Source organism: Barbatula barbatula, assembly GCF_947034865.1.
Source record: "Barbatula barbatula genome assembly, chromosome: 7".
Lineage (NCBI taxonomy): Eukaryota > Metazoa > Chordata > Actinopteri > Cypriniformes > Nemacheilidae > Barbatula > Barbatula barbatula.
In genome coordinates, this window is record NC_136770.1 from 17799544 (window position 1) to 17822619 (window position 23076).

Consider the following 23076-nt stretch of genomic DNA (forward strand, 5'->3'; position numbering starts at 1 on the left):
AAATCCAAACTTATGTTTTATTGATGCACAGTAGCTACAAAATGTATTGGACCTTGAAGCCATACTTGTATAAATAATGATAATATATTTGATTAAATTCTAAACCAAGTTGCATATGTGAACAGGGTTCTTATATCCTCTTGCTATTATTTAAAAAATTTTGACATCTTAGAGAACACAAAAGAAAGTATTTTAAAGAATGTTGGTAACAGAAAAACAGGGGTACCATTCACTTACATTGCTGATGAGTTTAAGAAGCTTTAAATACCTTCCTCGTGAAGGTGCAACGTCTCAATATTGCTGTCCTAATGGCAGCTTATTAAAACGTTAGGCAAGCATTGGTTGTAAGCATGCATTGGTAAGGACGCATTGGATAGTTTGCCTTCTATCTTTAAAAATCTATAGGCTGGTTTATCCTATGTGCCTTTGAAAATGTTCCTTACCAAAAACCTTATTGGTTCTCTTCATTACACTAATATATCTCGCTTGGCATGATTTTCATTCATTTTCAGTAAATGTATTCTGCTCCTCATGCTGTCTCCTGTCAGATGCACATTCAGATGGGATGGGAATGGACTAATGCCATACATTCCTGGAGCACCGTGCACCTCTTTTCTGACTGCTGTACTGCCTCGGTCCCATTGTTTATTGTCCTCTTTAGTAAAATGATGAAAATATTCCTAATCTCCCTCAAAGGGGGGCATTGTGAGATCAGCATCACTTACTCCGGACCTGTCAACACTTGCCCATATTGTGCTGCTACACTGTAATAAAATGCCCTTTGTACAGTAACAGGTCTGTAATCTAGGTGTATTAGAGGCACACTCTCGGACACACATAGCGCTAATAACAACATGAATATCTCTTCAGTTTCACATTCTTGAACAAGTTGTCATATATCTCACGAAAGTGAACTGAACCTGGATTTAGTGTAATAATAGCCAAGATAAAAGAATCTACTGTATCACTATTCAGCATAGGTTAGGATAGGATACTGTTGAATAGAATAGAATACAATAGTACCTAATATTCACAGCAACATGGTACCACCATAATACTTTGTTGTACAGCTTTACAAGTCATAAATGTCTTGATTTTAATTCTTTCCTTTTTTATCTACAGATGCAGAGATTCTCTCAGACCCAAACGTGGTGGCCGCGTCCAACTGGAACATGTCCAGCGGAGCTGAAAGAGGTGAGTTGATGCTCTGTTCTGCCACTCTTGGACACCATAAGATCTACAGTGATGTGAGTGATGGGGTGCAATTGCTGAATGTTTTGTCTGGAGATGAACGTTGGTTTTGATTGCCAAAGCAGACAGCATTGCTAGCAGGAACATGTGAGCTGCAGGATGGCAGCCTTGTGTTATGTATCTTATGTCATCATTCAGTCCTGCGCTGTCTGGGAGGGTACGTCATTCGGGGGTTTTCGGTGTCAGGGTACATCTAGATCCGTTGTATGTGGTGTCAAGATACAATTTGGAACAAAAGTGAAGAGAGCTTAAAATATTTTCCATAAGATCACTAAAAACCTCATAATGCTATTGAGTCAAATGTGTTCTTCTATGGTAGCGAAAAATCCAGAGAACAGGAAGACATTTGTCGACTGATTCCTCAAAAAAACTGTTTGAGTGTCCCGATCAGCGTAGCAAAATTTAATTGGTTTTCTGTTTTGAGGGTTCTTTGCATCTGTTTGATAGTAAAATCATTTTTTCAAAGCATTTTGTTAATGCTTATTATGTAGAAATGACACACCTCACTTTTCCAATTGTCTGTTTTTCTTCTTCCTTGTTGAAACACACAGACAAAGATCAACAAGCACATATCACATCAGCACACAGCTCCATTCCAAACCTGCTCCTTCCTCTTTTATTCGCCGTGTCGTTTATATGTTTTTCTTGTCTCGAACCAAACTCTGTAGCTTTAAATCTATTTAAAGAATTGGAGTCATTAAGTCTTTGTGATTTTTCCAAATGATCCTAATTGCTTTGGGATGCATATTCTAATCTCAAGCGGGTTTGTTGCTTGGCATTTTAATACAGCTGTCAACACATCATCTTTCTCCCTGCTCTCCGCTTTTCATCAACCTCACAGGCCTTTGCGTTTGACCAGCAGCTGGCTTGTGATAAAGGTCACAAAACAAAGAGACTTTTAAAAAAGATTAAACCGCTAGATAAAAATCTGTTGATAAATTGGCTTTGTTGGAAAACCTAGTGAGCTTACTCTGTCAACTGGTAGAGCATTGTGCTAGCAACGCAAAGGTCATGGGTTCGATCCCAAGCAACGCACATAAACAAAAAAAATGTCTGCCAAATGCGTAAACGTAAATGTGAAAACAAATTTTTGTTCTGCGGAAGAAAGTCATACAGGTTTTAAATGACATGAGGGTCAGTAAATGATGACAGACTTTTTATTTTTGGGTGAACTATCACTTTAAGGGCAATCCCAGAATGCATTGTGATGTTTGAACGTATTGAAAACAATAGATCAGTCAATTACAAACAGACTGTTACTCAATATTTGTGTACGCTGTATATTTATGTTTATTGGAATATTACATTGTTAGTTTTTAGCAGCTTTTTGGCGTCAGTTGCAATCAATAGTCTGTTTTGAGAGTCTCTGTTAGACGGATGATAGACATGAACATCATTTTCCAAGATATCAGCACAGTAAACCGAGATCCTACCGTCCAAACACAACTCTGCTGGTAACAATTGACACTATTGTCTACATGTAACTTCAAACGGTCAGATTAGTGTTTCAAATCATTGGCAGAAATTTGATAAATAAACAACTGAATTACATGTGTGTGGGGGTCTGTGTGCGGTTGGTTCCATCTGGCTGGTGTTCATAACCAGTCACCGCATCCTAACAGCATTAGAAGGAAGTGGAAGTGTCCAAAAGATTAGGCTCGTCAGTCAGATGCATTGTGGGTAGGAACTGATCCCCCTGTGGTTATATGCTTCTTTCGGTTCCATGTCTTGTGTATTATTTTAAGAGAGCTGATGTTTGGATGGAGGAAATTAAGATGGAGGGATAAAGAAGATCTCCACCATGGGAAGGAAGATCTTTCCCCCTCAGCCGCCGCCAGACGAGACTTGTCTATATGAAAGAAGGAGGTGGTAGGAGAAGAGGAGGGGAGATAGAAATGAGGAGGAGGAGGTGTGAATGGACAAGAAGAAGGATTAAACGCAGTGTAAGGGGGAAAAGTGGAATTATACAGTGTAGTTCAATGGTGTACACCCATTATATACAAATACATTATGGGATACATACCCATGTTCACATTAATAATCTTACAAATTATATTATGACATCACAGGTTCAGTTCCTTGGTAAACCGTAATTTTTAGCTCAGATCCGTTACTTGTTTTCCTATTAATGACATCAATCAACAAAATCCCCTCAAATCTACCTCCAGATTCCCGGTAACTCTAGACAGAGTTTGCTGAACACTGATGTCAGGTATAGTTGCAACAGATCTGGTGTTTTTGAGAGCAGAATGGTTGTGAAAGGAATTCAACCCCCACCAACACTTGAGTAATATTGTGGATATACCTGCACAGCTGTGAGCCTTGCGGCTCCGTACCCGGCTGTAACCCTGGGGGTCCGCACTCATGGCTTGCACTCATTATACTTTCATTAATTTTCTAGTCAAAGTCACATTTTTCACATTGAACCACAGTTTGACCTCAGTCTAAGAAGATGCCACTAAATATGAAGAGAAAAAGACCAAAATGAGAATGAGAACTCGATCTCTTTTTGGTATTATGGACTATTATGGGTTTTTGTGTAACCGGGTTCAGTGCACAATGCCCTACTCAACACTTTCTAGTTGTACGTATTGAAAGGTATTTGGATTGTATGTATGATATGCACACCTTTAATTCTCCTTGAGTGAAATGAAAAGTGCATTTTTACTCTTTGCTCTACCAGTAGGGCTTGTCATGATACCATCAGGAGCCTGTCAGAGCCTGTCTGCCAAACCAATCCCATGACTCAACAGGACGTCCAGGGGGAAGCCTAGAGAGATCAAAATTATATATGTGGAACTGTTGGATCTCTCGGTTACCTTTTTACATCTACCACATGCTTGTATTATTTATATAAAGTAACTTGCAGTGGAATCACAGTACTGTATACACAATTTGTGTGTTCGCTGATACACACACATTTTATATCCACTATAACCCTAGTTGTGATTTAAGTCCGTGGCAACGAAGTATAAGAACATACAGTACACCATTTGTGTAACTTTTCCATAGACATATTCTCCCATGGCCTTTCCCAGACCATGGCTGGTCAGATCTACTGAGCTCACTGCAAACGCTTATATTTCTCTGTCAGTATTCGTGAAATATTGGGGGTTGTCATGTTTATGCTGGCGCCTTATCAAAGATAGCCGTAGGCCTGGCAAGACAGGTTTTCTGGAGACGGAAGTTTCCAGAAGATTCTACCGTTCCCTCTGGCGCTATCCACCACCGTTGAGACAAACTAATGATTTACCACCAAGTGGCAACCACTAAATATCATGTAAAAAATTCCCGCCGGCTCGGAGGTTTGTTACAAACAATATGTAGCATACGTAGTTGCAAATGTGTTGCAAATGCACTTTTGCAAATGTGTTTGGCCTACTGTACATGATTCTTTCTTTCATTAAAGAAGAGAACGGAAATAAAAAAAAGTTCATACAGTAAGTGAATGTGGATTAACGCTGACAGTCACTAATATTTGTGTTTAATGGAAAATATGCATACATGTTTAAAACAACATGAGTAAATTATGACAGAATTTTCATATTTGGGTGTGTGTTTGTGCCACGTTGTCTCTGAACTTGTTTGTCTTGTCCTTTCAGGTCACTTTTTAAGACTGGATGCACCCATGAATAACATCACTACCTCCATCGGTCAGACAGCTGAGTTGCATTGCTACGTTTCAGGGAACCCTGCCCCCATTATACGCTGGCTAAAAAACGATGCCCCCGTGGTCCAGGAACCACGGCGTGTCTCTTTCAGGCCGACTCCGTACGGCTCACGACTGAGAATTCGGAACCTGGACACCACAGACACAGGCTACTTTCAATGTGTGGCTATCAACACATATGCAACGGTATCCACCACAGGAATTCTGTTCGTCAAATTTGGTGAGTGATTTTGGAATTTTATGATGCTGTGATGATTACATAAATATTCTTGGATGAAAAACAGATCTGCATAATGATTGCTCACAACATGCTGTTTCATACAGTGTTGAATGTTGAATTTACCAATTGTATTAGATGTTTCTCCGGTATTCCCTCGGGTCTTCAATTTAAAACAACTGATGCCAAACAGTCTGCGTATAGATGTGTAAACTGCGAAAAATATCTAATTTATTATTCCGATTGGACCACTTTTATCTGCAGTACCAAAACGTCATAATGCTATGTGTAGGTTTGTTACACTACGTTTATGGATGCATTAATGTATTTCAATATTAAGGCGTCAAAAGTATACCACTTCAGGGTATTCCTGATTCCTTGCAGTAAAACTATCCCCTTTACAGTTTGTGGGTGATTTGTTCTTAATCTCTTGTTAAAAATCCCTATTCTCTCTCACAGATCCAGCTCCCACCCCTCTGCCTGGAAGGCCCCCAATGTAAGTCCAGTTTGCTTTCCTTTGCGCTGCACTGCATTTAAACCCTCTGTTTTCTGCCATAAAATACACTAGAGAAAAGAAAATAATAGAATACAGGACAAGTGTGGTTAGGGAAATTGTAAGCTTAAATTGTTCCTTTAAGGACTTCTTAGTTAAAAGTGGATGTGTAAGTATCTATATGATTTCGAGAGAATTGGGTTCTGTTGTTGTAAGTGTTATGTCTCTGTGCTTTTTTTTATTTATAATTTTACAATAAGCAGTCCAGAAACCCTTAGCAGGTCAAACTGAGGTTACACAGGAAGCATGTTGTCTGTGTCTTGATGAAGACTGGAGGAACCAACACATTTGTATGTCTAACTTTATCGAAACCAGCCTGCACCTGGTTGTGTTAAAACCTACGACCAGACTCGCCACATGTTTCTGTTCAGCTGACAGTGGGTGCATTAATATCATAGCCGGTGTTATTCTCTGTTAATGTTTGCATGTTTCCATGCTGCAGGCCTCAACACCTATTTGCATGAAACTATGATATCAACGCTATGATACCTTTATCTTAGTAACTTTGGTATGTTTGGTATTTGCTACTACTGGTGTTCATTTTTTACACCGTGTTTTGTTTCATTCATGGATTTTGTTCTTTAACATTAAAACTTTAAATGAATAAATACGAATTTTCAACGTAAGTGCATATCGTCGCTGTCTTTCCAAAACCTCAGATGTCCAATATAGCAATTTTTCTGGAAATGGAAAAACACTGTACTTTTAAAATGATTAAATACGGTGTAGTCGAAGTTGACAAATACTTTTTAATACTTTTTATTAGTTAGATATTTGCAAAACCTAAAGACAAACAAAAAGGTGAAATAATAATTATTATGATTTATAGCAAAAAGATTTAATCACAAAAAATGGAGATACAAGGTTTTAGAAGGACAGCAGTGATCTGTTAAAACTGCTCTTGAGCGAACTAGTCCTCTCAAAATGTTTACCATGTTCAGCTCTTTCAGTTCCGGTGGATCTACTTCCAAGATAATTTTTCATTAAAATTTTTACCAGTAGGATGCCTTCATTGAATTTGTTTACTGTCATATATCTTGTTTTATTTTAGTTAACAGTTGACCCTTTATCAATTGACATTTTCTCCAGTAATTGACAAGATTAACGGTAACGTCTGCTCATCTGATGCTCCAAAGTGGTCCATCGTGAGAAGCAAACAGTCGCGTGGTCTTTATTTATTACGCTGACGCACATTTCGAATCGGTCCTGATTTCATTTCTCGGCACTGTGGGTATTTTCAGTGTAGATGAGAATCAAATTCTGAACCCCTGACCATTTGACGTGACTGGCGGCGCTCCAAATCACATTAATATTGATTAAAGCCCAAACCTGCCTGTCTGCCTCTGAGCCTCGTACAGACGGCAGCGCAGCACGTTTCGGGCTATTTGCCTGCATCGAGGTATGCACAGAGATCCCTTTGAGCCACACGATGGCCTGTTGGTAGTCATTACTGTCATCATCAAAGGAAGTCTTCCTGTCAGATTCCATCAAAACGAAAAGGGGTCAGGAAGATGTCTGTTTTCTTTACTCCCCCTCCTCTCACCGCAGCTTCATTTTTTTCGGAGAATTATCAAAGTGTCAATCTCGTATTTGTGAGGTACGTGGCAAACAGGACGGGAAGAGACTGACCCTGGTGACATGTTGAGACTGGGAGTCTAATGAAACTCTTCCTTTAATGAATTACAGAGCAGAGATGTATTTTGGGGCCTGGCGTCAATGAGCAGACCGAGGGTTCGGACACAGCTGGTCTTAAGATGGCCTCGTAGTGGGGAGGAGAGGAAATATGAGAGAATTTTGGAAGGAGTTTTTGAACTCTGAAGAGCAGAAGGTCAATGATGAGACTCAAAAAGGAAAGTTGTTGAAGAAGAGTGAGATGTAAATGAAGGATTGGGATTGGTCAAGAGGTGTTTGTGTCAAGCATAGATTAACAGGCTTTAAGAAAGGTTTGCTTATTCTAACAAAAGAAAAAGGTAGACGTTTAGTTGTTTTCAAAGAGACTAAGTAAAGAATTTCTAGCATTATTTTGTGAATTGAACGAAAGAATTGATGCGAGTGTGAAATCTTTTCCAAAGTATGTTAAGTTCCATTTTGAATGTTTTTAAAATTTTCTAAAGAGCAACATCTTTTTTTAAATGTTACTTTATTACATCCGGGCACTTCCAGCGTTATTGATGTGACATTTTCAATATAAATTCTCAGAAAATGTATTTATTACCAATGTATTAAATCATCTGTTTATATTTTACTTAACCACTGATGAGTCCAGACATGAGAAGAAATCAGTCTATGTGCGAGTTTTCTATGTTTAAACAGAGAAATGTTGATTCGTTATTGTTGTGACTAAAGTTTTTGAGACACAACATGCTTTGTAGGATTTCTGTGAATTAAAATGTACAAACCAAAGCAGTAAAACCCAACAAAGGGAGAACGGATGGTGCTTCAAAGACCACAAATTTTCATCTGCCAATTTATAAGGAATATGGACCGTTATGTACTAGACTATTAAATACTGCTTAGTGCTTTAAAAACAACATTGCTTTCTCGAAAACTTTGAGAGACTTCACATGGATATTTAAACCATAAAATATTGACATTCAATCTATCAGCATGGTAAAAATCTGCCAATTTATCTCACATCACATTTATATAAACGTAAATTGACTTTTGTACATAACCCTGACTGATATCCATGGAGGATGTTCTTATGTTTCATTATTTATAATAAAAGTTATATTAATGCACAGAACATTTTTAAGATTGTGACCTTAATGGAGGCACCCTGAGCTTTTAAGAACAGAGGAGATTCTTAAGGTGGTTCTTTGATGACTACAGATTTGGCTTTGATTCAGTGATCTGAGGTTAACCTGGCTTTATCTTTTGGAAAGGGGAAGACTTGAATAGGCTAAGCTGCTCTCGAAACAGCAGGTAGGGGCGGACACTCTATACAGTCTCCTGTTGTGACTAGAGCTTCTCGGATGCTCACCACAGCTGCACATTATGATTACTCACACTGAGGACATTTTCTCATAAACCTTATAATAAAAGCAATATGTTTTGATCCCTCTTTTGTTGGCCCTCGCTTTAACGCTACCTCCTTTTATGGGGACCACCTGGAAAGGAGGTAATCGAACACCATGGATGAGATGAACTTTGAGAGAAGAAACAATGGTCACTGTTGTTTCAGCCCAAATGTCAGCCATCCCTTCAGCATCACTTCTCTCTCTCTCTCTCTCTCTCTCTAAATGTATATGTGTATACATATATATATATATATACGAAAATATTTGTTGATAGCTGGTTGCTCTTTCAGCTTAGGACATTTTTTGGAGATCTTAGTAGTGAACTTTGCTTCAGATGATTCTCCTAACATTTCATTAGGGAAATAAAAATTGACAAACAGTATGCGAATAATGTATTGGAATTTCTAACTTTGGCAAAACTGAGACATTGTTCACCAGGGCTTTGCTGAAACCTAAGAATTGAAATGAGGATACTGGGGCCTTAGGAGAGGCCGGTTTGATAACAAATCTCCATATGTTCTCCCTTTAAACTAATTGCTGTCTAGTAAACACAATTTAAGCGATAGTTCAAAAATGAAAATTCTGTCATAAATGACTCACTCTCTAGTTTTTCCAAGTCTGTATGAATGTCTTTATTACGATGAACACATAGAAATATATTTGAAAGAATGTTAGCAACTTATATTTCTGGGAAATCATTGACTACAATAGTAATGTTAGTCAAAGGTGCCCCAGAATTTTGAATTAAGCAAAATATCTTATTTTCTGTTCAACAGAATAATATGTCTACAAGTCCCAGCATTGTCAGTTGCTAACATTCTTCCAAATATCTCCCGTTGTGTTCATCAGAACAAAGGAATTTATACATGTTTGGGTTAGAAAATCATGACAGAGTTTTCCTTTTGGGTGAAGTATACCTTTATGATATTGAAGAGTTCTCTGTAATTTTTGTTTCACATAGGATACCCTACCACCCTCTAATCTGTAGGATTGTATTCTTAAAGAAAACTCCAGGGGTGAATGTAAAATAGGGAGGAGTTTCCTCCGAGGCAGAGGTTATAAATAAGATACATTTTCTGCTGTACTCAAAGAACAAAGTGAAATATGAATTTAACTACGTATGAGACAATCTGTAACAAACTTCTTAAGTATGGACTCCTAAAATATTTTTTATCTAATCCAATATCTCTCAGTACAAAGTTTCTTCAAACTGTTACCTCTCAATCACTTTTGTAAACAGGTTTCTCCTTTGCATGTCATTCTGCCAACACTGGCAAACTACTTTTTGAGAGGAGATTTGCCTACGTTTTTTTTCATAATAGAATTAATTTACTGTAAATAGACATGAATTCTATACTGTGATTATAAGACATTTTAATGCAGACGTTGCAGTTGTGCCTCCGATCTCCTTTTGAAACATACTAACGCACTTTAAAAGTAGGCGTTTGAACTCTATATGGCCCCATGTTTCTGTAAGATTGTTTAACATTCCCTTTTCAGCTTGTTTGAAAAGATTAATATTACCATCACTGCCTAGTCAGGAGTGTTTAACTTTCCTGCGGCTGGTGTGAAAGAGAACCCTTTTCTCAAAAAAAGTTAAATAAAAGAGAAACTTTTTACAATTCCAGTGAAATCGAAGAGATCTTAACAAAGTCCAGATCTCTGTGCACTTAAGACTGGGCTATCAGGGAACGGGTGCTGGAGACATCCCAGAAGTCCCGGCGCTGTCTGAATAAGCACATCTAAATGGGTCCCACTGCTCTTTTTTTAAATAACTACTATAATACTTCTAAAAGTTCTTCAGTTTTTGAAAGGTCTTCACTTTAACAAGGATTTAACGAAGGGTTCTCATAACATCGGCTCTGTTTTCTTTGACTGATGTTAGTGTTTGTTTAGTCATGATGGTATCTATCTTTTTACAGACCCCATTAAATCTGAATAAGAGTTTTGTGTCTTTTTGTAAATGTGTGTTTAAGGCAGTCAGTAGGGCTGAGGAGAAATAGACCAAAGCTCTTGATGACTCATCTTGTACCACACAGATTTTTGTCCAATCAGATGCTCTCTACAATACAAGTAGCAAATCATTGTTTATGTTTTTTTTCGAGGGCATGCATCAACACTGAGAAAAATATTGCGCTTGTCGCTTCATTTCATGGGGTCTTTAAAACGTTTGAAGGCATTTCAGAACTATTATTAGATTTTGTTCTTAATGTCATTGAATTAAATATTAAAAGGGGTTGTTTACTAAAATGTTGTGCTCATTTCATTCCAAACCTGTATGAGTTTCTTCTTCAAAAAAAAGATTGTTTAAAGAACGTTGGTAACCAAAAAACATTGGCCCGTATTGACTTCCACTAAAACCACAAGAACATTTGTCAAAATATCTTATTTTTTGTTCCACTGACGGGAGCGTCATATACAGATTTTGAACCACATGAGGGTGAGTAAATGATGACAGATTTTTTTATTTTTGTCCGAACTATCCCTTTAAAGGCCCTCTAATGTAGCCCTTTTACAACATGTAATTTAAATCTTAGGACTCCACAGAATGTGTCTGTGAAGATCTTTTATTATGGCCTACAAGTCTATTTTTGCCCGTGAGGAACTGCAGGCTGTTGTGATGTGTGTCTCTTTAAATGCAAATGAGCTGCTGGTCTCCGCCTCCTTTCCAGCAGAAAGGGCATGGCTCTGCAAGCAGGTGCTTCCAACGGCAAAACTAAAGAGAATGGCCATTAAGTCTCATCTTTAAAAACCAAACACATTTTACGCCCAAACGCGTTACGTCTTTAAAACCGGCACATATCTCTTATAAGTGACTGTTAACATGACAAACGCATCATATCTATGAAAACCGAAAACATGCTCCGTATGAGTGAATGCACAAATGCACCATATCTTTACAATGTGCACATTGTTTTTATACTAATCCACAGTGTCTTCAGAGGCTCGATGTCGGGAGTAAATTAAGTTTAGTTTTTTTCGAAGACATTCTTGTCATTGCTCTTGCGTGAAAATGACAGACAGCCAGTCTCTGGCGGAAGATGGAATCCATGCTTATAAGGCAGAGTCTGTGAACGGTCATGGGCCGGGCGTTATCAAAGTGACATCACTTTTCTAGGAGATCGCCAACAGACTGTTCAGTTTGGCTGTTTTGGTTTATATGATATTATGAAAAACAGAATGGATGGATATGTATGATTACAAAGTGAGTCTGCACACACACTGGTGACTCAAATTTATTTATATTAATTATAATAACATGTTAAAGGGCATTTTCCAGATTAGGGAGGCTTTAACAAAAGCTAGAAGTTGAGCCAGCGTGCTGGGTAGGCACAGTGACTTACAGAACTTATAAAAGCTGCTCAGATTTACTGCTGGTTCATAGTCCTCCACATTTTTTCTTCTTCCTCACAGACATGTTTAATCCAGTGGGACACATTAACCTTAGAACTGGTCACAGTATATCACATACTGTCTGCTCAATGCCACTGAGCTCTTTAGTTATTGCCGCTTTAGATCAGATTCTGCCGCTTTCCGCTCTATATTTATTTCTTTCAGTGCAATTTATCTGCTGACCTCAGACCTGAGATGGCAATAGGTTGTGTAGCTCCAAAACTGGTTGCTAATAACCAGAGATAACAGCCCACCCTGCACACACATAGAGCAGGCCCGGTGCAGATCACAATCTCTACATTGTTATTAGACACTTTAACTAAGTGTTGATTGACTGAAGATTGGAGCTTTAATATGAGTCTCTTGGTATATGACTTTTGACCCGATACGGTCTGTGGCAGAGGTACAGACTGAAACTTGAGATTGACCTTGCTTCGAAAATTCTTTTCAATCGTAGGTCAAATAGCGTGGGTCACCGTATCTCCCCTGTACCCCGTTTGACTGCATATTAGCCTCTATTACTCAATTACATCAGCAGACCACACCATCCAGTCAGTGGACACGCTGTTTATCTTTATTTTAGCAGCCCGCTAATACATGCCAGCTGATATCAGCGAACACAAGGTCAATATAGACAAAAATATTGTCATTCTAGTTAATCAGAGCAAAATTGAGTTAAGATTTTATACAACCAAGACGTAATTTCCACTGGGGCCAGGGGGGACATGTCCCCCTCACTTTTCAAAATTCGTTCCCTCCCCCTAACTTTCAAATTAGTTTGTAATGATTTTTTTAACCACACGCTGTCATCGCTACGGAGACGAAGCCTAAAGGACCAAGCAGGACACAGTCTGCCTGTGACGATGGGCGCCTCTCGTGTACACTCTAAAAATAGATCACTGGCAGATGATTTCACGTGGTCGTTGTTTCTGTATGTTAAGATAAAGTTTCCTTATAATGGACTTCTATGGAGAGGAACCTGTGACGCACGATTTATTACTTTTTTCGTTTAATAAGGACTCGTTCTTTTAACAGCAGTTAGTGTTTATTACAAGACTTGACAGAGACGTGGGCTTCCCTGGTCGTTGTTTAGGTATGTTAAACCAAGTGGTGTCGTTTACGTGATACGCAGGCCGAAACCCCACTTTAAAAGAACTCAAGGATACGCAACAATGTCATTTTGTGTCAGAAAAGTGTGACGCACTGACTTTTGGACCACTGGTGCAACCGGGAGATATGAAACAAAAGGAGATTGTGAAAGCCAAACCAAAGTTACACCCTTGTATACAACTATAAAAGCATTACCTTTGATGAAGATGATAACTGTGGGTGATACCAGGATACTACCATGGTATTATTTTAGGTTATTGGTGTGATCTCAATACCTTGGTATATGAAAGATTGTAGTATACAGTACTGTGGTACATATGAAATGATTGATCCTGCTGGAGTGGTTTTTAGTTTTGGAGGACAGGGCCAAATTGTGTTTTTCTTTTTTTATAATACAATATTGGTATTTTTGTCTGTAGTATACTATAGTAGCTATTTTATAGTAAACTGCAGTAAAATTCCTAGACACTATAGTGTTTTAAACCTTACGATAGTAGCTTTAGTGTTTTCTACAGTTTACTACAAGGACACCACACTTTTCTATACTAAATACTATAGGACAGGTCACCGAGAAGACGCTTGAGGTGTAGTGTGTGTTTGACAATAGCTTTTTATTTCATTGATTAATGTCACACACTAACAAGCACGACGGCTAACGCACTTCACAAAAACATGCAGCTCTGTTTAATGCACCTGCCAAACTGTATCTTATGTGTGCTACACCGGTTGATTTTTTGTAGCATGTCCGACATATGTCGCACTTTACAGCCCTCTGGAGTATGTTTGTGTAAATGTATTAAAAGCTGTTTAAATAGAAATAAGCATTAGAATGAAAATGGTTTCTTTCGCTTTTAGTTATGTATTGTACTGTTTGAATTATTGAATGACCATATCTTCCCCTCATTTGAATCTGGGCACTTACATCACCTTCTGTTGGCCTCAGTCATATATGGCAAGTAGCTTTTTTTTTTTTTATGAATAGTTTTCAATAATTTAATTAAATGAATTTGAATATTCCTTCATGGATACTGTTTTAGGTTATATGTAGTTATTGGGTTGTTTGACAGATTAGAACAAACAAACAGAAATTTAATAAGCTTTTCCAAGGATTTCCAGATTTTATCACCAGTGGGAAATCATAGAGCTAAGCAAAACGTTTCTGGAAAGTTTTTGTTGAAAATTATGGAAATAGTTTGAGCTTGCATTGCATAAATGAATATTGATTTTGTTAATTTATTTTGGATTTGTTTGTTTATATACTGTATAGCATCAAGAGATCTTAAATATATTTGTGCTGGTTTTAATGTTTGTGTTGTTTGTGACAGCTCTGTATCCCTGTAACTGTATCTCTGTTTGTGAGTGGATGAGCTCCCTCTGTTGTCTCTCTGTATGATGCAATGGTGCACATAAAGTTTACTCACTGATTTTTTATTTTTTTTATATACATGTGTATGTTATACACAATAGTATATAGAATACTTAATGTGGAATTGTAATAGGTATAAAAGTCAAAAGAAAACAGACAAAATAATTTGGGTGCTTTAAACTCGTATAACTAATACTAATTGATTATGCAATTTATAAAAAAATGTCTTTCACTGTCTCAACTAAAACTTTAAAATGGACAAAAATTTTTTTTTTTTACAAATTCATTGTCCAGTCTAATCTAAATACCATTCAAGTGTTTTGGAGACACTGCAGGGGACCGTCCCTGTGCATGGCCCCCTTCATGGTGAGACGAGGCAATTATGTTTTGATTATATTTGCTCACGGTGGCTCCCAAACTACACAAAAGCTGCATTTAAGCAGTATGTACATAGTGCGCTTACACGTAGTAAAGTTATTTTTGTGTTTACATGAAATATCAGCTGCAAAAACACTTATTTCCTAAATATTTCCACGGCACACAGAAATTGCATAATATCGATACAATTATTAAAATATGACACATAATTCTCTCTATACTGTGCTGTTATTAAAAGAGAAAAGTCCTAGAAGGAAAGACTGTGTGGTTACATCCCTGGTAGTGCAGTGTGATGTAAATATCTTTTGGTATCCCCAATTTCTTTGGTTTAACCCCACCATCAGTCCTGGTGTGTTACCCCGCCCTGAGTCCGCTCTCTTTCACACCCACTCGCTTCAGGTTGTTATATGAACAAAGTCTGGCAGCCAAAGCCTTCAGATTTTTTTCTGTCTGATCTACAGGCACGCATTCGGACACACAAGTGTAAATATGAAGGACATTTTAGGGACGCTATCGTTCTCTTCTTTTCACTGTGGGGAATACGTTTATATCTCTTTCCCATTACTTTTAGAGGGATGTGGGGGCCAGTAAATGTACTTTTATTGGGAGAGCATGAACTTTATTCCCGGGGCCCCTCTTAAATGGATAACTCCGTACCTGCAGAGCAAGATCCTTTCAGTTTGAATGTTTTTTACAGCTTTGGATATCCCAAAGATTTGAAATAATGTTTTAGTGAAGAGAGTTTAATGATAATATATATAATGTATAATCATTTCTTCTGTTGATATGGACAGAACAGATCACGCCCATAGAAGGCGTAGACAGCTCGAGGGATCCTATTTATTAATATTTCCATTTTTTGTTTTCGGTTCCCCAGTCACTATAAAAACCCACACTGGTTGTGTTAAACATGCATGTTCTTGTCGTTTAAATACACATTATGATCGACGCTTTGGGTTTGCAAAATTACAAGGTGAGACGAATCACAAACACGATGGAGGAAATCTTTTGGAAAGAGGCTGTTCTTTACTCCGCTTGGTGATTATATAAGTCATGTTGTCAGTTTAGTCGTGCTTTGCCAGTTTTTGGAGCCAACGCTGATTACAGCATGAACTTCAGGCGCTTTTTTGGCAGATTACTGTAGATCCATGGAGAGCGCAATAACATAGGAATTCAAAAACGGTGGTGTCAGGATTCAGTTTTATAACTTTTACACAAACGCATATATCTGTTTAAACACACACACACATAAGGAGTGAATTCACTGTACAGTTTGCATTCACTTTAGTAAATTTTTTAGCACAAACACACAGGTCTGATTATTATGATTATGATGTTTATAATTATAATTTATTTATGACCATACTATGTATTATCTATAAATGTACAATACGTTATTTCATTTGTATTTATTTTGTCGATTTTGCGGCACGCACTGTTACCTGATTTGCATAATTGTAGAAGCTAAGACAACGCAGATGGAATGCGCAAATACACAACTAACTTTGGTGAACATCCCAATTTGAATGTTGTGTCACACCTCGGCTAGTCGGCTTGTTAGTGAATGGTTGGTACACACTGTGGCTCAGTGAACCAAAAACAAACATGGGCTATTTTGCGCCAGTGTACGTTTCCACCTCCCATCTTAATGGGCCCTTAACAGTTTGACCCCTCTGCTCTTTTTGTTTTGCAAATCACTCAAGCGCACAGTGTGTAAGCAAGTCAGCTGTGGGCTTCATAGTTGAGACGAACAACTGAGTCTCTTAAGTTTGTTTCAGTGGACACAGATGAAATTAGAGCCAAAGCTTTATTACAGAGGATGTGACGCGCTCAGTATAGTGCAGAGTGATGAGATTAGGGGAAGGATCTAGCTTCCGTCAGGTGTCGATGGACGGTTGTTAACATCACCTGAAAAGTTCAAAATTGGTTTTACTGTAGGGGTGTGAATCCTGTCCATGTGATTTTATGTGAAATACATTTCTTGTTATGCTTTATCAAAACGGTCATCTTTTGCTATCTTTTTCTTGCCTCTCTGTATCATCTGAATACTTAGTTTTATTAAATTATTTTCTTACCTTGTTACAAATTGTAATGGCAAAATAATTGAGTTTGCGTTGTCCTAATGAGACGGTACATTTGGCCTTTTTCTCATAGACTTCTCACGGACTGGATTTCCACTCACAGACTATACGGTTATGTGAAAAATGACTTAAAACTTGTATTTTTGATATGAGAATGTGTTAACAGTATATTAAAGAAAAAAATGGATTAATAGGTACTTTGCCCATGTTGGAAATTAATGTGTGTATGTAGCAGAACAATAAGACTATAACAACAGCATAACATTTGTTATAGTTTAAGCTATTTTGTTTTTTCAAATAAAAATAATACTACTTCTAATAAAAATAATTATAATAACAACAAATAAAAAAGAATAGTTGTTGTTGTTAGAATAATTAGAATCGTCATTAATTATTAATATAGTATTAATAACCGTGGTTAATAGTAACAACAACAACTATTATTATTATTATTTGTTTTCTGATTAAATTAATCATTTAAATAATCACATTTCTGGTTAAAATACAATTATTAATTTGAAGTTCTTTCCACATTTCTAATTGTAACAGATTTTCTAGGCTCAAGTTATGAGCCTGGTCTGTAGTCTGCGGGCTCTGTTCTCTGTCTTTCAGGGAAAGCTCAGGGGTCGCAGGGTTGCGTCCTTTCCTTCTGTAATAGAGGCTGCTATTGTGGTTGTGTAACATGAGGACTCATTCCCCGTTTTCTTCATTGCTCCTAATGAGAGTCCCTCGGTGGCTTTCTCTCTCTTCCTCTTTAGATGAAGTCACGGACCACAGGCCCCCCTGCATAAGGGACAAACCAGTCCACTGTTACCCATATTACCCCCATTGTTAAATATTCTGCCAGCGACCCAGGTCAAGCAAAAGTATACCCAAGGATGAATTGAATCTCTTCTCAAACTCAAAATAAAGCACAAGGCTTTATTTAATGCAGACTCTGTTTTTATACCTCGGTTATGCAAGGTTTTATGTGGTCCACTTTTTACATACAAAATGGTCTCAGGAACCTCAATGATTGTGTGTGTGGGCAGATACATAGCTATTAAACACTCCATTATAAGACTCAGGCAGTCTGCCTATCTTTGGAAACTGAAACTTTTCTCTAAAATGTATTAAAAAAACAGCAAACATTTAACTCTGGAGAATGTTTCATCAATACAGAATAGATAATATATACGTAGACTGTAATATTTATAATGCATGGCAAGCTGATATTCATTAAGTAATTTAAACACATTATTGTTTGTGGTGTACATGTTTTGGAGATCAATATGTTAAGTATGAGAAACTCCAGAGTTGCATATAATAACTTTTTTTATGATCACATAAAGTGTGACATGAATTTGGATGCTTCCACAACCTCAAATACATGTATTGCTGTGGGGGTTATAAAATAATAAAGGGAGGTGATCTGGCATTTATTTTATTGAATGTTTGGGAGGGATTCTTTCGTCAGTAAAAACAGTCGAAGGGATGTAAAAGAATTACTCCTAAATATCTTGAAATTGATTTGAAACATGTAATTTAAACTAAATGTGATTTTTTTAACAGTGTTATACAGATATAAACTGTAGAGTAAGAACTGGCACATAAAAAAAATAAAGTTAACCAATTTGTGAAATTTAGCGGCATCTAATGGTGAGGTTGCAAACTGCAACCAATGGCTCACTTCACCCCTCCCTTTTGAAGCACTACGGTGGATGACATAGGACAAAGAAGTTTTCGCTTTTTTGATGAAGAAGAGAACGTATTTATAAAACGCGCTCTGTAGAGCAGTTTGTCTGTTTAGGGCTTCTGTAGAAACAATATGACAGATTCAATTCAAGGGCACTAGTGGTGTATGTAGATAGAATAGATAGCCCATTAAAACAACACTTTATTGTGCAACGTCTATATTACATCTAAAGACATGGTTATTCATTTTATAATAGTGCATTTCTATTGCACCTTTAAGTTTTCTTTAACTCCAAAAATAAAGTTTTATAGATATTGGCAGATTTGTATGCCAGGTACCAGTCTTTGAAACAGACTCATGTTACCACAGTGAGTTGTGGCCAAGGTTTCCTCTGCACAAGCTCTCACAAAAAACAATATCTGAGCAAACTGAGCTCAACAAAACTAGAAAGATTTCCATGACTTCTTAAAATCGCATTTATCCATTATGTTTTCAGGCCGGTTTATGTAGTTTGCCAATATAATTCCTGGTTTTCCGTGACTTTGAGAAGTAAATCTTTGATTCTCTGCAACAATTGGTTCTCTGAATGAAGGCCAGTGAGTCTTTAGATCTGAACTAAATGGAAATATGCATTCGGCAGTCACATCTGCTTCAAAATCGCATTTCTGAACGGCATTCTTTACAGGCATTCATCTCAGTATCTCATCAACCTCCACGCTGCTAACTCAATTTCAAGAGGAGAAACATGTGGAACAGGAATAAAAGGTCTTGAGGAACATCTTAGGGAGGTGTTTGTAGCTATATAATGGATGATGTGGGAGGGAGGAAGGCTGAAAGGATGGAAGAGGCATCAGGCCAAGAAGATTGGAGACAAATCCATTCTCCTTACTGTGTTAGCGTGCAGTTCTGACATCTTCATAAGCATAACTTTTTAACAAGGAAATCTTTCAATCGCTTCTCTGTTTGAGGAACTGACATCTTAATATGGGTTTGATTTTAAAAAGGAAACAGAGAGCTCTTACAGGTGGAGAAGAAGCAGAAATATTCTGTTCATAACCCCTGTGTGTATGTGTATAAATGCATATCTTAAAGTCTTAGAGCACTATAAATGTGAAAACGTTGGATTTTCAATTCCACACTACTTTCAGGTCACAGTGTAACCAAATTTGTGTAACAGAAGTTTCAGATTTCCTTGCTTCCAATTATAACACGTGAGATTCTTGAGTGAAAGTTTTTTTTTAAGATCCAATGTGTAATATCTTTGGAGGATGTATTGACAGAAATGCAATATAATATACATAACTATGTCTTCACATTTGTGTAAAGACCTTACATGATGAAGCGTTATGTTTTTATTTCCTTAGAATGAGCTATTTCTATCTACATACACTAGATGTTGCTAGTTTCATGCACTGGGCCTTTAACACAAAGATTATACGTAAATATACCAAATACTAAGAAATTCATATTTTTTAAGGAAAATGTGGTAATAATATCTTTTCTATAATATTTCACATTATAAAACAGTTCCAGTTCTTGATTCTAAATGCTCAATAGCTGTGTTGTATTCACAATCATACCTTATTTATGTAAGCAATAAAGTACCTCTTGCTTGCATAAATAAGAAAACGTTTTCACAAGTGCTCTTGTACTTAAGGACCCCGCTGTATAATTGAGTGCAAATGGTTTTGGCTACACACCCTCACGAATAAGACACCCTGAAGATTTAGACATCTATCTTTGTGCGTTCTGTGCGCATCTTCCTCAGGTGGATTTTGCTCTACTCAGCACACAAGGGAACACTTTTTATCTGCTCACTCCTTCCTGTCTGAGCTCAATAGGTTTAACAGGACACTTTGAGGAATTACAATGTGTCAAAGCTGAAAAGCACATTACATCAGCGTCCTGCATGTTCAAATCTGTGCACTTCTCCTGTTGATACCAATAAATGCTCATGCACGTTCATAGACCTGACAAACTGCTGACATTGTGTTAAATGTGTGTAACACAGAACGGGAGACAACGACAATGTAAGAAATTGAGCGTTAGAGGGACTTTTGCTAATATTAGGCAAAAATAGGTTGTCGTTTATTTTATTCTTTCTTGTCATTTAGATTTCTGTGGGTGGCCACAGTTACCAATGCATGCTCCTGTGGCGCACATATTGGAAAGCTGTGAACCGGCTTTCCAGTGTCTGTCATTGCGCTGGATTCTATCTCTGGCTTTACGGGATCATTTTTCCAAACATAAACTTTCCAGACTTGGAAACAAGTAGACTGTTGGAAGTGTGTTTTCTGTGAAATATTTCTACTGTGGTAGTCAATGGTGCCCCAGAAATATCAGTTGTTTAGATTCTTCTAAATATCTTTGTGTTCAACAGACACAACAGAGTAGGTTGAGTAATTCATGACAGAATTGTCATTTTTTGGGGTGGAGTATCTCCTTAAGAATGAATCTCTTGGATGTGTAGGTCTGTGATTATATCTAGTGATTGTCGGTATACCGGTTTATACCGGAAATCGGTTTCTATGTTTGTTATTATATGAATCTTTAATATACGGTATTACCTATAGAAAGACCTAGTCTTTCTATTCTGCGGCACTACTGTATCATAATTTTCTATATAAACATGAGGACTCGTTTGGATGTTCGCATGCGTCTTGCCCTTGAGCGGTAACGTTACATATTCCGTTCATGTCGCAATGGGAGCGCGCACTGCGCGGCTGAACAGAAGATGACTGTAACACATGTGTAGCAATAGTAAGTTCGCATTACATTATATTAAATTCACTCACAAGCAAACATCTCAAAAAGCGAGTGATTTCAAAATATGATTTCAGGAAATCATGAAGCCATTGTGACTATGTAAACACAGCTGACATCACATGCATGTTTTAATGGTAAAATTGTTACTTTTTTAATTTCGAGCTTTTTTCTCTATTTATTTGATTCAATAATTTATGCAAGTTACCTTTGCATGCTACTCAGTTATTAAAGTAGCAGTGGATCGGGTTGATGCACATTCTCTCGAAGTTGGGAGCACCAGTGCTACCCGTAGATATGGTGCTACCAAGGAAAAGGTTAATTTCGAGCTTTTCTCTCTATTTATTTGCTTAAATGATTTATGCAAGTTACCTTTGCATGCTATTCAGTTATTAAAGTAGTCTAAACTTTGCTGTTATTTATTTTTTAAATCAACTTGTAACTACACAGTTATGAGGTTCTGTATTTTGACTGCAACTGTAATGCTTCCTGATTCCTTCACTTTATCATGAGTGCAACCTCTTTATAGACAGTATTATTTTGTGGGACCTATATAACACGAGTGTGGCATTTTTCTACAATACTCACTCACCATATGACAGTATAAAAGGCATTTTAGGTCAATCAACTGCAGTATTTTCTCTCTCGGTATAAAATGCGGTAAAAAAATACCGTCATGTACCGGTATAAATCTGGAAAATACCGTTTTATAATTTTATGGTCATACCGGCCAGGACTAATTATATCTTAAGACATCTATTATACATGTGTGGAGAAGATAGATTGAGTGTTTGGGTCTGGGTTGACGTACGCTGCTCAGACACTGCTGTGACTTTTGACCTCTGACCTTTCACACGCCTGCTTTTCATTAACACCACAAATATTTTTAATCGAATCAGATTTCTCTGTTTATTTAGTCTGTTCGTAACCTGACTTTTCCCTGATGGGGTTCTCTTTGGTTTCATATTTTATTCGAAATCAAATCGTTTTGGTTTACCACACTGCAAATCCAAGTATTACTCGTACACAGTCCAGCAATGACTCAGTCTTTGCCTATTTCTCAAACAAGCGTGTGTATGGATGACATACACTTCGTGAGAGAACCACACGTTCATATGGTTTAAATTACAGGGTACGACATGTGAACGCACAACCATAAGTCTTTATTTTCTGTATTATTTATGATATGCTGAACGATTAAAATGAGATCTTCAGATCTCTATTGTGTTCTGTATGAATGTATTTTTCACATGGAGGGTTTATATTGTATTGGCCGATTTAATACTGTAAAGTTTGGTTCGGCAGTCATTTGTTGTGTTGGAGTGTGTTCATTTCTGTGATTAAGTGACATTTACTGCCCTCTTGTGTTTAGTATTTGAATCACACCCTCAAAAAATACATCTGTTTTCATCTGGTGTTTTCTATTGCACCCCACTGAATATCTGGTGGGCTTAGTTTGTTTTTAATGTTATGTATTTGTGCATTATCAGTCTTTTAAAAAACGATTGCGTTATGTCAGCCAGTTTGGCCTGGGAAAAAGACACAACTGTGAAACACACTTAACAAAAAGAGTGGATTTTTTATTCTGCAAGTAAGCAT

At 37.3% G+C, this 23076-nt stretch overlaps 1 protein-coding gene across 1 annotated transcript in view; it reads left to right on the forward strand.

The window, feature by feature from the left end:
- The window catches only part of ror1 (receptor tyrosine kinase-like orphan receptor 1), a 111595-nt gene that overhangs the window by 80842 nt on the left and 7677 nt on the right, over nucleotides 1–23076 (forward strand). Inside the window, exons 2-4 of the mRNA XM_079460045.1 lie at nucleotides 1123–1194; nucleotides 4854–5141; nucleotides 5598–5634. Coding sequence (XP_079316171.1) covers nucleotides 1123–1194; nucleotides 4854–5141; nucleotides 5598–5634 — 397 coding nt within the window. The remainder of the gene's footprint in view (nucleotides 1–1122; nucleotides 1195–4853; nucleotides 5142–5597; nucleotides 5635–23076) is intronic.